This window comes from Cupressus sempervirens, chromosome 3 (genome assembly GCF_028749045.1).
Source record: "Cupressus sempervirens isolate cs-2001-9-10 chromosome 3, ASM2874904v1, whole genome shotgun sequence".
Classification (NCBI taxonomy): domain Eukaryota; kingdom Viridiplantae; phylum Streptophyta; class Pinopsida; order Cupressales; family Cupressaceae; genus Cupressus; species Cupressus sempervirens.
In genome coordinates, this window is record NC_143120.1 from 236,281,153 (window position 1) to 236,296,711 (window position 15,559).

The 15,559-nt window shown below is 34.8% G+C and overlaps 1 protein-coding gene across 3 annotated transcripts in view; it reads left to right on the plus strand.

The window, feature by feature from the left end:
- Positions 1-15,559, plus strand: part of LOC149565731 (uncharacterized) — a 228,421-nt gene that overhangs the window by 38,862 nt on the left and 174,000 nt on the right. For all 3 annotated transcript variants that reach the window (XM_089819227.1, XM_089819226.1, XM_089819228.1), the window contains exon 2: positions 924-1,195. In XM_089819227.1, coding sequence (XP_089675353.1) covers positions 924-1,195 — 272 coding nt within the window. The remainder of the gene's footprint in view (positions 1-923; positions 1,196-15,559) is intronic.

Here is a 15,559-nt window from a genome sequence, read left to right on the forward strand (position 1 = left end):
TCATCTCCTCATGTCATCGTCTTTTTTGAACATGAACGGGGCTTGTGGTGTGTAGTTGCTTATTGAGGAGGCATGATTCTTTTGTATTCGTAAGGAGAGACTTAAGGTTGGGATTGGCTTTGATCAAATCAAATCATGGAACAGAGTAATTGAACCATTAAGCATTGAACATTAGCTCTAGCTTTACTTAGGGTGTTCTGAAGCACTAAGTAAAGACATTGCGAGGTCTTGGTAATGGGAGATGCCTGTGGAGGCCTAGAAGCTTCCATTTCAAATGTTTGTTATTGCCAAATTTTGGTAATTATGGTTTGCCTTAGAGCATGCAAATTGTGCTCACTTATGGAGATATCACGGAAGGTTTGATACATGATCCTTGCTTGTGACATGCTTCACATGAGTGATGGAGGAAATGGCCATTATTCTTTCTAACTATAGTTAGGTTTTGAGTAGGGATACATCTCAATAATAAACAAAATTATCTCGGCCTTGTATGATATCTGTGGGTCACTACATGATCCCATAAGGCCCTCCTCCACACCTAACTGAGCTATATTTCTTTGCCTCTTGTGAATGCAACATTATAGCCACTTCAGCACAAATTTTGGTTTCTTATTAGTTAAATCTTTTTTGTTTACAGATATTGCTCTGTCCAGAAACCATATCCAATGCTCTTTTATTCAAGCTCTTATCAGAGAATTGTAACTTGAGATAGGCTTTTTGTGTTTTAACTTCTCATAACATTTGTTTATGATTTCTTTGCCACTTCCATTGTTCCATATTAGCTAATTCATCATACTGAAAATTACTGTGATTTAATTTTATAAGCACAAGTGCCATCTTTGCTCTAGATTCTTAAACATTTTTCTATTCTCCGTGTATTATTTTGAATTTGTTAGCTCACATTTGAATTTTTTGTAACTCAGGAATGGAAGGAAACATTATTTCAGAATTGCACTGCGTACATTTAAGGAACTCGACAGTATTGTCACCTTCTTATAGTGCAAAGGAAGTCATACATTTCAAGTCTCAATTATCAACAACACATAGGCAGCATCACTTGACAATTTTCTTTACTGAAACTCATTTACGTCCAGTTCAGTCAAGACATTCCCAGAGCTTCCAGTTTCACAATATAAGATCACATCAGGGTACCGAACCCAATGTGATTTTAAAGTCTGTTTCAAGGACTGCTGAGGTATAATCTAAGCATTTTAAAAATAAACCATAAAGAGATATTGCTAACAGAGATTATGAGATGGGCATCATAATGTTGTGGTGACTCTTTTTTGGGAAAGATGATAAATGCTTTTGTGCAGGGATGTCTCTTTTAGTTTGTCATGTCCTGTTATATTATCGTTCTATCTCTGTTGGGATTTGTTATCTAAGTTATTCTTACACTATCTAAGTGATTCTTGAGGTCTTTCATGCAATTGTTTTTGCTGAATCCAAAGTGTTGCAAGGACTTAATCCATTTGTTGGAATAAAATAGTAACATGATAATATTTGTTTTATACTCATCTGCATTAAAATCAAAATTATTCATCATTGTTTTCTTAAAAACCATACTTTTGTCCAGTAGACAGGTTTAATTTTGACCCTTTCTTTGTTAAGTAGATCTCATGTTTTCTATTGACAAAAAGCATAGTTGAATTTTATATATAATCAGACTAAATGTATCCCATACAATAGCTGTTTTTAAGCAATCCTCCACTCATGTTCTCCACTATTTACCATGACAAACTTTTCAACATGCAAAGCTTTTCTTTTTACAATATAGTTGAGTTTTTTTTTGTCTTCCCATAAAATATCTGTTTTTGTAGAATCCTCCACTCATGGTCTCCACGATTGACTATGATGAGCTTTTTAACGTTTGAGGTTTTTCTTTTAACAATTTAGTAAATTTTGTCTTTTGTCTTCTCAATTGGATTAAAAAAAAGTAAAATATCTATTAAAATGCATTTAAAGTGATTTGGAAAATAAAAATATTCTTGATTTATGATTAAGGATGCAAAGTCTCACAATTTGCTTTTTACAATAGGACAACGAGGTGGATGAATATGTCACAAAGTGAAACTGTTAAGGTTCTCTTGATGTTAGCCTGATCATCGTGATGATGTGCTCAAGTCCAAAGCCTATTAACTTCATAGAGCTGAAATTGTATTTGCTAGACAATCAAGTGTAATTATATCAATAGAAATATTGATATCATGCGAGTAAATACATTATGATAGTGATAGGTTATTTTGAGCTGATGACTAGGTAGAATTTAGTTGGTATATCCAATCTCAGCATCACTTTGTCAATGCAAGCAGAAAAATATAATACTTCCAAAACATTTCTGTCCAAATATTAACAGATTAAAAACAAAGATCTAATGGCAGATATTGGCATCAGACTGAATTTTAATGGTAAATAATTGAAACAGCAATGGTGGTTGTTACTCTCATTTTGACATCACAAATTCTAATCTTTATGGTGTTGGAATCCGAATACATTGTTATGTTTTGAGTCTTATTATTATTTCAGGTTTGATAGAAATGTTTTTAGTCACATCAAGTGTCAAGTTGTTTGTTGAGTTGAAGACATTTATTGGCCCTTGTTGTTGCAAGGAGTTAGCACGGTCTGTTTCTCTGTGCAGTTTGACCCTGTCAATCCAAAACAATAAAATATCAAGACCTGTTCAAGATGGAAGAAAATCGTGCATGAATAATGGTGACTTCATTAAGCACAATGTGGCAAAATAACACCTTTCTAATTTGGAAATTTCATTTTCTTCAAATTTTTATCATGCAGTTTACAAAACAATTAAAATGCAAGTCTTTGGATGGCTGGCAAAACAGATTAATGGGTGCTTTCTGGGATTATTATACATGATGAAGTCAATTTCCACCTGAAATTATGCTTCTGGTCACGTGTTAGAAAATTTTTAATTTCTTGCAATTGGTTGACTGGAGCCATTGTTAGAGCAAAGTAGAAGTGCAAGAGTTTCGCGGCCATATTTTAGAAATTGAAGCTTTAAAAGGTTATATAACTCTTAAAATCTTCAAAATACATCATATTGGAACTTTATTGTGATCCTTAAAACCTTAAAACGCTTGGCATACATTCTCAAAGCGAAGGGAGAAACTATTTATGTTGTGCATGAGAGTTTAAGTGACATTTTAAAACTTTTGTTAGGTCTTGTTTGTTGTCCTGCATTTTGTCACCACAAAATGTTGGTAATAGCATGAAACTTTTTCAAGCTAGTTTCGCATTTCTCTAAGCTTAAACTTGATATTCAATTGTTTAATGTTGATCGATCAATCAATTTCAACTCGTATATCAAATTGTTTTACTTAAGGCTTTCGTCAAGTCTTTTTTGTTTTGCTTTATGTCGAGCCTTTGCTTGATTTTTGAGGCCTTCATTGTCCTTTTCTTTGCTTTTAAGTTTGTGTTTGTTGGTTTTTAGTCCTTTGGTTTTGCTCATGTCATGCTTTTCGTTTTTCGTTTAGATTTGGTCTAACCTAGAGGTCAATCGGAGTTGTAAGTCAAGAGTTATGCCCATTGTAGTGCTTCAAAAGTGGACCTTTGGGTGCAACAGCCCAAATTAAAATATATGATGTTATATTTTCAATTTGACTTTCACTTTTTGATAAATATAACTTATATTCATTTTTTGTTATGTTTTTAAGTGACTTTAACTTTAAATTTTTAATTTAAAGTGACTGTAGTGCACTTTATGTTATAATTTTAAGTTGAGTTACTTTTTAATTTTTCACTTAAAGTAATTATATAACTATATAGTTTTAGTTTAATTTTTGGTTTTAAAAATCAAATGTTAATTTAAATGTTACTTTTAAATGATGTTTATATGTTATATTTCAAAATATGATAAATAAATATTGTTTATGACCCATTTTGTAACATTTTTATAATATTAATGAACTAAATGACTTAAAGTCTTCATAAGTGGACATTTTATATGCAATAACATGTAAAATCCATCAAAAGTGGACATTTTACATGTCACTGCATATAAAGTTTACTTTGGTGGACCTTTTTGATGTCATTACATCAAAAGTCTATCATAAGTGGACCTTTTTGATGCTATTGTATCAAAAGTGAAGTTTTCATGCTTAGACATCTAAAATGTGAGTTGCATTTTAAAACATGCTTCCTCCCCCAGAAGGTCTATTTTTGCCCACGAGCATATTTTAAAACATGTAAGAGCACCCAAAAAGTGCAATTTTGAAGAGATGCACATTTTAAAATATGTAAGTGACCCAAAAAGGTTTGATTTTGATCAAAAGACATGTTTTAATATATGCCATGACATCCAAAAAGTCCGTTTTTGAAGAACATGTTTTTGCCCTTCAAGAACCCGATTTTGATCATAACTTGAGTTTTTCTCAATTAATTTGCATGGGATTTCTTCTATTGGAGGCATTTTTGGTTGACAATGATTTCTCTTACTTTTACAATGGATTTATTAAGCTCAAAAATGTTTTTCAAAGCTTCATGATAGGGTACATTTTTGGAGAAATCAGCAAATAAATCCATTTTTAATGCATGTTTTAGCTCCCAAGCAAATCGATTTGGTAGATTTTGGAGGTTGCATTGCATTGTGGTTCATTTTTTGGTGTTTAATGATCAAAACATTTTGATCTTGCATCATGGAGAAAAACGTTTTTACCAAAAACGTCCCACAAGCATGAGCATCCAAAAACGTTGGATCATGGAGCACGAATAGGGCATGTTTTGGAATTATTTAACAAGAATTCCTTGTTTGCTGCCTTCTCCCATTCAAATTGGTTAGGTTGGAAAAAAGTCTAAGTGTTTTTGAAGAATTTTTCAAACATTGGAGGATCTTTTGCCTTCATTTTTGGCTCATGTAAGTGGACTCTTTCTTTTTTGCTTTAAATTTATGCTTATCTTGCTAATTTTATGCATGTAATTACTTGATGGTTGCCACTTGTTAAAATCTTTATCATGAAAAGTGCATTTTTCCTTTAAAAATGAAGTTTTTGTTCATTTTCATGTTTTTGGTTCTTTCCCAAGTCCCAATTTCAAATTTGAGTGTTGAAGTGCATTGCATCTTGGTATGTCTAAGTCACTTTCCAAAGGTACATTGTTTCTTTTGTGTTTTATTTTTTGTGCTTGCTTGCCGGTTTTCTCCACTTGGAGAAATTGCAAGTTCTTTCCCAAGAACTTGTTTTTGCTTCATTACATACAAAAGCATCATCACTTTCCACATTCCGTTTCCCTGTCACAACACTTCACATTCCATCCGACAAATGTGATTACATGTTTTTCATTTCATTCACCATCCACACTTGCATGTAATCCCATTTTCTACTTCCATTTTAACCAAGCTCACTTTCCGTATCCACTCGCACGACATGATTACACAAAAAGTCTTAAGTGTAATTACATCAAAAGGTCCGATTTTGATTAAAAGTCACTTTTTGAAGAGTCAAAAAAGATGTCATTTTCATCTTCCATGTACTTTGACTTTCCCTTTTCACTAAAAGTGATTATAAAACTCATTATCTCACCTCCATGTTCCATTTCCATTCCTCCATACGCATTTGCGCCTCCATGAGAAAATACATGTTTCCGCAACTTTTTGTCCTTTCCATCTCATCCTTCATTCGCACTTACATGTGAAGTGCATCCTCCACCCGCATTCACATCTCATGTCACCTTCCATCTCCCGTTACATGTATTCATTTTTTATGTAATAATGTTTTGAAAATACTAAGTCACTTTTGAAATCAACAATTTTTATTTGCATACATTCCCATGCGTTCCACCTTCACACATTCTCATTTCATTCCTTTTTCCATATTCTCATGTTCATATCATTTCATTCCGCATTCCATTCATTTCATTTTGCACTCCACTACATCTGCATATGTTTTCTCTTTAAAATCACTTTGTCAGATTTGCAAAGTCTCCAATCCATTTTCGAATCTTCATTGTTGATCCAGAGTCAACTTGTATGGAGATTTCTTCTGATGATGTATTTGTGTTTTGGGGATTTTGTGTTGCAGTGCAAGCACAAGACATGTCCTTGCCATCAAAATCCAAAGGCAAAATGAAATATCATTATGATAAAGAATTGACTCATGTAGCTCCTTGATCAATCATATCTATTCTGGATAATGTGATGGACACAAAGATCGCTCATGTGGATGTGGCTGATTTTTTACAAAGAGTTGAAGCCCCAGCTAGTCATGAAAATGAAGCTTATTAAGAGGAGCAGTATTCACCTGGTGTCCACATTTCCCATGACGGCTATAGAACCTGATTTCATTCTCAGATGTGCATGACGATTTACTCCCAAGACGAAGACTATCAAAGATGTTGATGGCAAGGTTATCGTTAGTCTTGATCCTGAGGTCATTGACTAAATTTTCCAGATTCCACATAAAGCAGAATGTGCTAATTTGACCAAAGAATCATGATTGGCATGTTGGAATGGCAAAAGGGTAATTATCAAAATTATGTCAACCTTTACTGGTTTGACAAGAAGAGAAGCAACTTCTCCAGATGACCAAAGACCATTCATTGGTTTAACTTCAAACAAGAATATAAGGATCTCATCATCCTTCTCAATAGGATTTGTGGCCTTAAAGATTTTACTGATTTTGAGCCATGGATGTATAAGTTCATGCTTCAAATTATGGAGAATAAAGAACATGTCTTTTGAGAACTCATCAGTACTACACTTTGCCAATAGATATGCACTGTGGGAATTAATGCCCTTGTATATGAATCCTTATCTTGTTTACGCTGCTATTGCCATGGGATCTTTCTCTGATCTTTCTACGAAGGGAGATCGTCTTCAGGTTCCTATTTGGGATTACTATGAACAAATCACTTTGGCAAATAGTAAATTCCATTATAGAAGAGTCCAAGATGTCTTCTTTGGGCATTTCCGATGCTTGTTCAATAAGCATTTATCTGTCAAAAGAGTATCTGATATAGCATGGGAGAAGGTTAACTAATATGGCTGTATTTTTATTCAATTTCCCACTTTTACATACTTGAGAGTTGGATATTTCAAAGGTGAGCCGTATACCTTACCTAGGTATGCTATAGATCGAATCATCTTGATGGAGCTAGCTAGACAACTCATGGACGTGCAGAGTGATCAACATGCTTTGCATAGGCTTGGTTTTGACATTACGTTAGCTAAGCCTTTTGGTATTTGCAATTATTCGATCATTTCAGTTCCTAAAGAAAAGAACATGGACACAGATTTACAATTGATCACCTTGAAGAAGTTCAAAGCCAGATTTGATTTTGACTACTGAGAGATGAACTCTCAAATGAAAAGAGCCTACACTCATGTTCATCGCATCAAAGACATCTGGATAGATATGAGGACAAAACTTGACATCATGAAGATGGACTACTGTAGATTAACCTTGCAGCAGATAATTGATCTTAACATGTTGGAAATCCCTTAAGAAGTGTCCTTTTCCTATCCAATGACAACAAAAGAAAATTACATCTATCATGGATAGATTTCAATCCATCTTAGTAAACATCAATAAATGGTTGAAAAGTAAAGGCCTTAAAAGAGTAAATCCTAAGATGGGCTTGGATTGTGGAAGTTTTGGTCCTCTTGGCAGGAAGTCACAATTGGAAATCATAGGAAAAGATGGTGCCACATCTTTTGATGCTAAAGGTTCCTTCAAATTCAAATTGAAGGGCGGAAAAGGAGCTAATTCATCTCAAGTTCCTAAACCAATTCAAGAATCAGTGGAAGAATCAGAGGAGGAATTGGAAACAGAATCTAATAAAAGAGATTCAGATGAAGAGGGGGAAATCATAATCATATCTCCTCCAAAGTCCGCACAAGCCTGTACATCTTCTATACATAAAGAGCCTTTTTTGCATGAGGTTGATGATGATGTGGATTCATTCTCCATTGTTTTCAGTCCTTCCATTCCATTTTCGAAGGTTAATACCATGACTCTTCCTATTTCCTCTGCTGCTCCTCGCATCTGTACACATGAACAGTATGATCATTTAGAAAATGTGTTTGAAGATTTTCCAACTCTTACTAGTGGTCAAGTTTCCCAACTTGATAGATCTTCTACAGGATTTGTTCTTTTTATGGTGGAGTCTTCTCAACATGTTCCTATGCCTTCAACTGTACAAACTGAATCCTGCTCTATTACAATGGTTTCCACTGTACCTGCTTCTACGGATGAAAATTTCAGCCTACTTGCATGGTTGAGCAAAATAACAACAAAGAGGAGGAAAGTGGTTGTTCTTGCAGACAATCTTCTTGTTAAGAAGACCAAATCCAAATTTTTGAAACACAAGATTGTTTCCAAAATTTTGGTTGATTCTGATAAAACCAAATTTGTTGAGGTTGCTGAGCCCCTAGTGGATAATTCTGTTGGGGAACTTACTCATTCTAATTACAACTTTACAAAAGTTGAAATTGGAAAGCAATCACGTTTGAGTTGGTTGCAAGATGCTCAAAATGCATTGGTTAATGTATCAGAGAGCAATCATGAGCTATGGGACAAGAAAAATCAATTGAAACAAGAGGTCTCTCGTTTAAACGAAGTCATTTAGAAATTTTTTTCTCAAAGTGTTGTCATTATGTCTCAAACATCTAAAGAGAGAAAGTTGGTTGAAGCCGCCAAGTCTTGGATACAGACAATCATTTCTGAAGGAGTTCGAGCCATCACAGAGACATTTGTAGTTCTTAGGCGTGTCAAAGAGATGAATGAAATGGAGCAAAACTTAATCTCTTCTTTAACTCAAGAAGCGGATAATTTGAAGGAAATCCTCGATGATTGGGATGAAATAATAAAATTCTGTCTAGATGCTTCGTCTCATGTGACATTCTTCCGTCATGAGAAATGTTCTTCAGATTTCAAGGACTCATTGGTTACAAGGAGGAAACATTGAGGAAGTTGATCACAAAGTTGCAAGTGGCCTTTGGAGATTGTCAAACATTTGAAACAAGTGTTACTTGTGATTTGGAATACATGGGTTGCCATGTTACTGATGAATTTGGTAATCTTATTGCAATAGAGAGTGTAAATTTAGAATATACAATCAGGATCAATGCTGATGTAGATTTTGAATATTTTTGTTTGCACAAGATGAACAAGTTTGTCTTGTATAAATCTTTGACAAAACACTTGCTAACTACTATAGCAAAATTCCAAAGTTGTGCAATCAGCATATGAAAATGTAGTGAGAGTAGAAGTCATATCGAAGACTATGGAAATTGTTGATCTTCCCATAGTGCAAGACATCATTGTCAAATTCAAGGCACTAAAAAAAAATCTCTAAGAATGTTGTTTTTGTTTTTATTTCATGTTAGTACTTGTAAAAGATGCATTACATGTAATACTAGTTACATGTATGTAATAGGATGTAATGTGAGTTGCATGTAACCCTTTTTTTTTCTATAATTTCACTAGGTCAAAGTTGGTTGAGTTGCTCCCACTTTCTCCTCCACCTTTTTCTCAACTCTTGTGCTGATATAAAGGAGTGCCCTCTCATTGTAAAATCATCATTATCTTTATGCAAGAGAGCTCTGGAGAAATTGTGCCAGCAAAACTTTATTTGTACAAGCACTATTTTTGAGAGAAAGTGAATACACAGGAGCATTTGAGACTTAACTTTGAATAAGTAAGATTGTTATTTGTTTGAGTTGTAAGCTTTGTCTATAATTCATCCAAATTATCTTTGATTCATATGATTTTGTGTTATTGGTAATTGTATCTCGTGAATTGAATAAAAAAGAGTTAAGAAAGAATTGGAGCTAGAGCTTTAACCAAGAGCAATTATGGGAATATATAGCTAGAAGCTTTGTCTATAGTTTATGTTTTTTTCTTAATTCACAAAATAGTTAAGTTACTTTACTTTTAGAAGTCTTTGTGCCCTAATTGTAAAGCTTTTACATATAAAAGTACGATCGGGCTTAGAGCCAAACCGGTATATTTTTAGCTAGCCCTTGAGTTAGTGAAAGTTTATTGGTATCACTGTTTCCAACTCTTGATAGAAGTGTAGTTAGAGATACACCCTACCCATTACTCGCTTGTAATGGCTCTCCTCAAATCTGCTCAAAAATGTTGATGAAAGCTCAAGGAATTTCATCAAACAATTCACATGCAAGGGACGTATGACTGATATAGTATTTCAGCTGGCTTTAAATGACTCTTTTTTCAATTTGCATCAATGAGAATCTTGTGCTAGAAGACTCCAAATGGACTTACACAATGGCCTAACATGAGCGTGCTACTAATTTTGACAATATTCAGTGCATATATATGATCTAAGCATGAGAAATGAACACCTACAGCCAACTGGGATTTTTACAAACAGTTGGTATGCAAACTAACTAGCTGATAAATAATGATATTGAATTACATGTGTGCTATCAACATTGCACAATTCTGTATCTGAGATACAACTACTATGTACCTCAATCGACTCCTCATCTAAAGAAATGGAAGCCCTCACAATATCAATATCCCACGTCTTAGCTTCCACCTCAAAGGATAGATCTTGTAAACACTGATCTTGGGACCCGTCCAAAACCTCCTCGGAGTCATCAACTGATACCTGGCAAGGGATATCGTACCTAGTGTAACTCATATCATCATCGAATGTATCATCATATGCGTCCATACTAACTGCATCCACATCTCCTAATAAAGCGTCAACTGTTGACAACTGATACTACACACATGACTCAACGTCAAGTTGTGAATCAATAATATTAGAGCATGAATCCACATCTATTGACTCCGCTGTATCATACAAATCACCATCATCACAACCGGGTGACTCCATACATGCATTGGTCCCACCTGAGGAAGCAGTTGCCTCCTGTACTAGAGTAACACTATGATAACTCACATACAAATCTCCAATTATAATCCCCTCGAGACAACCAGAAGTGTCAGTAGTAACAACTACATCAACTATCTTTGCACTAGCTGCAACAACTCTGGGAGCCTCAACCTATTGAAGCTCAATGCTGCTATCCACCAAGGGTACTGATACATCTACTGATCTTAGTGAAATGAGTCCATCATCAACACTACGGATGGGGCTAGTAGGTGTTGTACTAAATATATGTGCATCAGCATCATGGACACCTGTCAGGGAAAACTCAAGCTTCCTTCCCTGCAACCTCGATGTCAACCTTCTAAAGGCAGAAACCATATACCTTACTGCCCTCTCAATTGTCGCAGAATCTGACAAGCTTTTCACCAACCTCTGTTGATGAAGCTTCAGTTTCTCCAAACTCTCCTGCAAGGCATTCAATTTTACGCTAACTTCCTCATTACTCCACTGACTTCTAGAAATGCTAGTCCTATGCCTATCCGTAGCTGGAGAAAATAAAGTGCTGGTCACTCTAGAAATCAGATCTAAAAATCTTCAAAGTCAGGACCAAACAAAACAAAATCTGAGCCCAATTCTTGCAGGCTGGTAGGAAACCACTCTGATACCATTGTAAAAACCCTCAACAGGCTATATCCTTAACAAACATCAATTTTCTTTTGCTAATCAACAATTTGATATTTTGTCAAACATTTGGCAGAAAAATGTTTCACTCAATAAATAATTCTTTAAACTCACAGCAAGCTACTCACAATTTTAATTGATTAAGTCTTTATCAATTTGGACAATTGAACACCACTAAACAATTCAGAAGTAATTATATAATTGATGGCAATGCTACTAATATCCAATTAAAAAAATTCAAATTCTGACATGTAATGCCATTGTTTCTTGTTGCCATGATTTAAAACTTTTCGTCTCAGTTCCAACTAGCTATGATACTAAGGTGACCAACCAACAACACTAACAAAAATAGCAACCTTAACCTATTTAGATGAATAATAATAATGATTTTCCCGTCTTGCAAAAACAACCGAAGAAGTGTCAGAATCAAAATCTGACAACACTAAAGTGATCCTGATGATGAAAGACGATGAATGAACTTGACGAGTGGCTTACTATAAATAGATGCTCTTTCCAAGATTCTTGGAGCTCAAACCGGAAGCTCGAAACAAAAACTGAGAGTATCCTCCAACTCCACTACCTCAACTGAGCTCATCAAAACCAATAGATTGACTTACTATAAATAGTAAATCCCTCAAACAGAGCCAAAACACACCATCGGCTGCTAGAAAGCCTATAACCACACAACTAAGACCCTGAAATCCTACTGTTAGCTCACGAGGATCGCAATGGTGAACTGACTTAACCAACTGCAGGAACCTGCTAAGAATGGGGACATTACAATGACATAGTGTTCATAACCATAAGATTATCTAAAGAGTGGTCTTCAAAGGAAAAGGCTTAAAATCATTTTTAACATTTCCATTTGTTTTGGAAACTAGCTTCGGGGGCTGAAGAAGGTTTCAAAGTTGCTTCTTTCCACCAATAGCAATGGTATAAAATGAGTAGTTAATGTGAGCTTTGAAACAATGTGAATGCATCCACTAAAGACGTTATAGGAGAGATTCTCCATTGATCATGCGATCTCATGAAATTCCATGCATTTGTCGAAAAGACATCAGAAACATTCAAGCAAATGCAATAGGCAAATGTAAAACTGGATTTTGTAGTCATCACTAGCATGGGAGCCTCATGACAATGCATAAGCACAAAGCGTGTGAGGTTGTTTGGCAAAATGCCTTAAAGTATGTAATGACCCTCCTCAAATCTGCTCTCAAAAATGCTGATGAAAGCTCAAGGAATTTCATCAAACAATTCACATGCAAGGGACGTATGATTGATATAGTATTTCAGCTGGCTTTAAATGACTTTTTTTTCAATTTGCATCAATGAGAATCTTGTGCTACAAGATTCCAAATGGACTACACAATGACCTAACGTGAGTGTGCTACTAATTTTGACAATATTTAGTGCATATATATAATCTAAGCATGAGAAATGAACACCTACAACCAACTGGCATTTTTACAAACAGTTGGTATGCAAACTAACGAGCTGATAAATAATGATATTGAATTGCTTAAATGACACCAGCAACTATTAGCTTCTTAATTTGCAATGAAATTTCTAATACAATGCTCATGAAATATGGCCAAGACTTTTGGCATTTACATGGATTACAAAATGACAATGCTGGTATAATGCACACTTACAGCTGAAACTTATAACACCTAAGAAAGCAATACTAATAAAGGAACCTGGTTGTAGATGGCTGTAATAATTTTTCTTCAATGCTGCCCCTTCTGCTTTGCTTTTCCGATTTGCTTTTTCGAACTGCTTTTTCGGATCTGCTTTTTGAACTGCTTTACAGACTGCTTTTTTTGCCTGCTTTTTCGGTTCTGCTTTTTCAGACTGCTTTTTCGGACTACTACCATGTTGAATCTTAAGACCATATCTTTCAATGGCGTCAAGATTTCCAGCTTGAAGGGATTTTGTCCTTCAAACTATTGAGACATAATCTCCAGAAAATTTCCCAATTTCTTTTGATATTTCCAAGTATACTCAAAAGAAGCTCTTCCATTTCTTTTATAGTGTTCTCACAAGGGCTCCATCCTTCGTTTTCTCAATGTGGGATAAAACATAACTCCCTTTATGTAACTTATGTCTCCAATGTGTTATAAAATAAAGGGGACTTTTAATTTAAATATTTCCCACAAACTATAGTCTATGCATTAATAAAGTTAAATATTTAAATTTAACTTTATAGAATAGCTTTATCAATGCATAACAAATCTTATCAGTGATAAACAAGTCTTCTTGTCGATTTTAAACAATTTTCCATCGACATACCGTTGCAACTGGATGTCCGCCCATGTCCAAGATGACTTACTATAAATAGTAAATATGCCCAAAGTTGCCTCAAAACCCCTCAGAAAGACCTACAACTGAAACTATCTAGGCCAAATGGCCTTTAAGTCCCTTTAATGTCCTGGTTAGCCTACGGGACCGTGGGGAAATAGGCTAACGACAACATCATGCTATGAATGCTAAAAAGGGGACATTACAAAGTAATTTGGTTTTGTGAAATACAATGATTGTTGGGTTGCACATAATAGATTTGTTTAAAAGGGATTTAGATTTTTTTGTGTCTTGTCAAGCCAAGTAAGTGCTTTTCTGGGACTATGAGGATGTTGTCAACACTTCTACATTGACATAGATGGGTTTAAACAACAAAAACAGTCATGGTAATTGCTGCTACAAATATTAGTCAAGATCTTGACCCCGCCCTTATGGGTTTCTTTGATTCTTCAATTTTGTCCAACTTCATTGATTATAAATCTTGTCAAGCTACTTTGGCATCCATTATCCCAATCAAAAGAAAGCCGGTTTTGTCTAGTTTTTTTTATAAATATTTGATGATTTCTTCATCATTAGTTGGGAATACAACTTCAAAGGCATCAAGTTTCTGATGATAGAAAATTTAACAACTCTAACTCTTTTTGCATCATTTAGAATGGTGTCTATGGTTGCAATGTAATAGCTAAATCCTCAGCACCATGGCTTAAAAGAAAACAACATAGTCCTTCAAAAACTCGGTGCTAGGAAACTGAAATGAGTCAAGTGGTAGGCATCTTAACAATCAGAAGAATAATGATAACCTTTGAAAATTTGGAAATTCTAGAATGCAGTTAAACTACCTTTGATAAGGGTTTTCCTTCATTGAAATCATTATTAGGGGTTGGTCATGCACTTCTCTTTTACATTCCAAAAGCAGTTAGGATTCTTGGGTAGTGAAATGTCCCCATTTTAGTGCTCTCTTACATTGCAGATTAAAGTGATTAAAGTTGAGGATATTAGATAATGAAATAAATTAGCTTTCAAAGCTATGAAGTTTATTTAAATTATAAAGTGATTCTATGTTGTGTGTCAAAAAAGCTCTCAGAAATACTATAAAAGGATGTTTAGAGAGCTTATTTCGTATTATGTATATTATTTGTTTTCTCTCTAATCAAACCCTTGTAATTCTGTGAGATCAAACTTTTGGTTCATCTCAGCCTTTTGGAGGATGAAAATCCTCTTGGAGAAGATCAGTTTTGGTGGTGAATAATTCCTCCTTAGCTGGTTACAAGAGAGATCCACTGAGGTTTCTTGCTTGGATTCAACAAATTAAAGTCATTTACTTTGTAGCCTTTTGCAATGACATTTTTTAAAAGATTGCAAGGAGATTAAATGCTATGAATGAATAGAGTCAGAAAGTATGGCAATGGATTCATGAATGCTGGGTGACATCCTTCATTCTTGAAGCTTGGGTTTCACTTATCAATGTGAGGTAGACTTTCATATTGGGACTTAAGGTTTTTCCTATAGTGCATGTGTTGGTGTGTGGCTCTTTTTGGGACATCATTGCATAATAAACTTGGTTGATCAATGTCTTTGCTGTAGGATACGGCAATAACAGTTTGGAAGGTATCATAGTAAGGCATTTTGAGATATTTTGTCTTGTTTTCCCAAAGCTCTTGGTTATAGCATGCACTTTGAAATACTGGGCATGTAAAAGAGACCGGTGTCGATGGCTTAAAGGTCACTCCAAATGGGATGTGAGGTTGCTAGTAATCATTGTTGATCA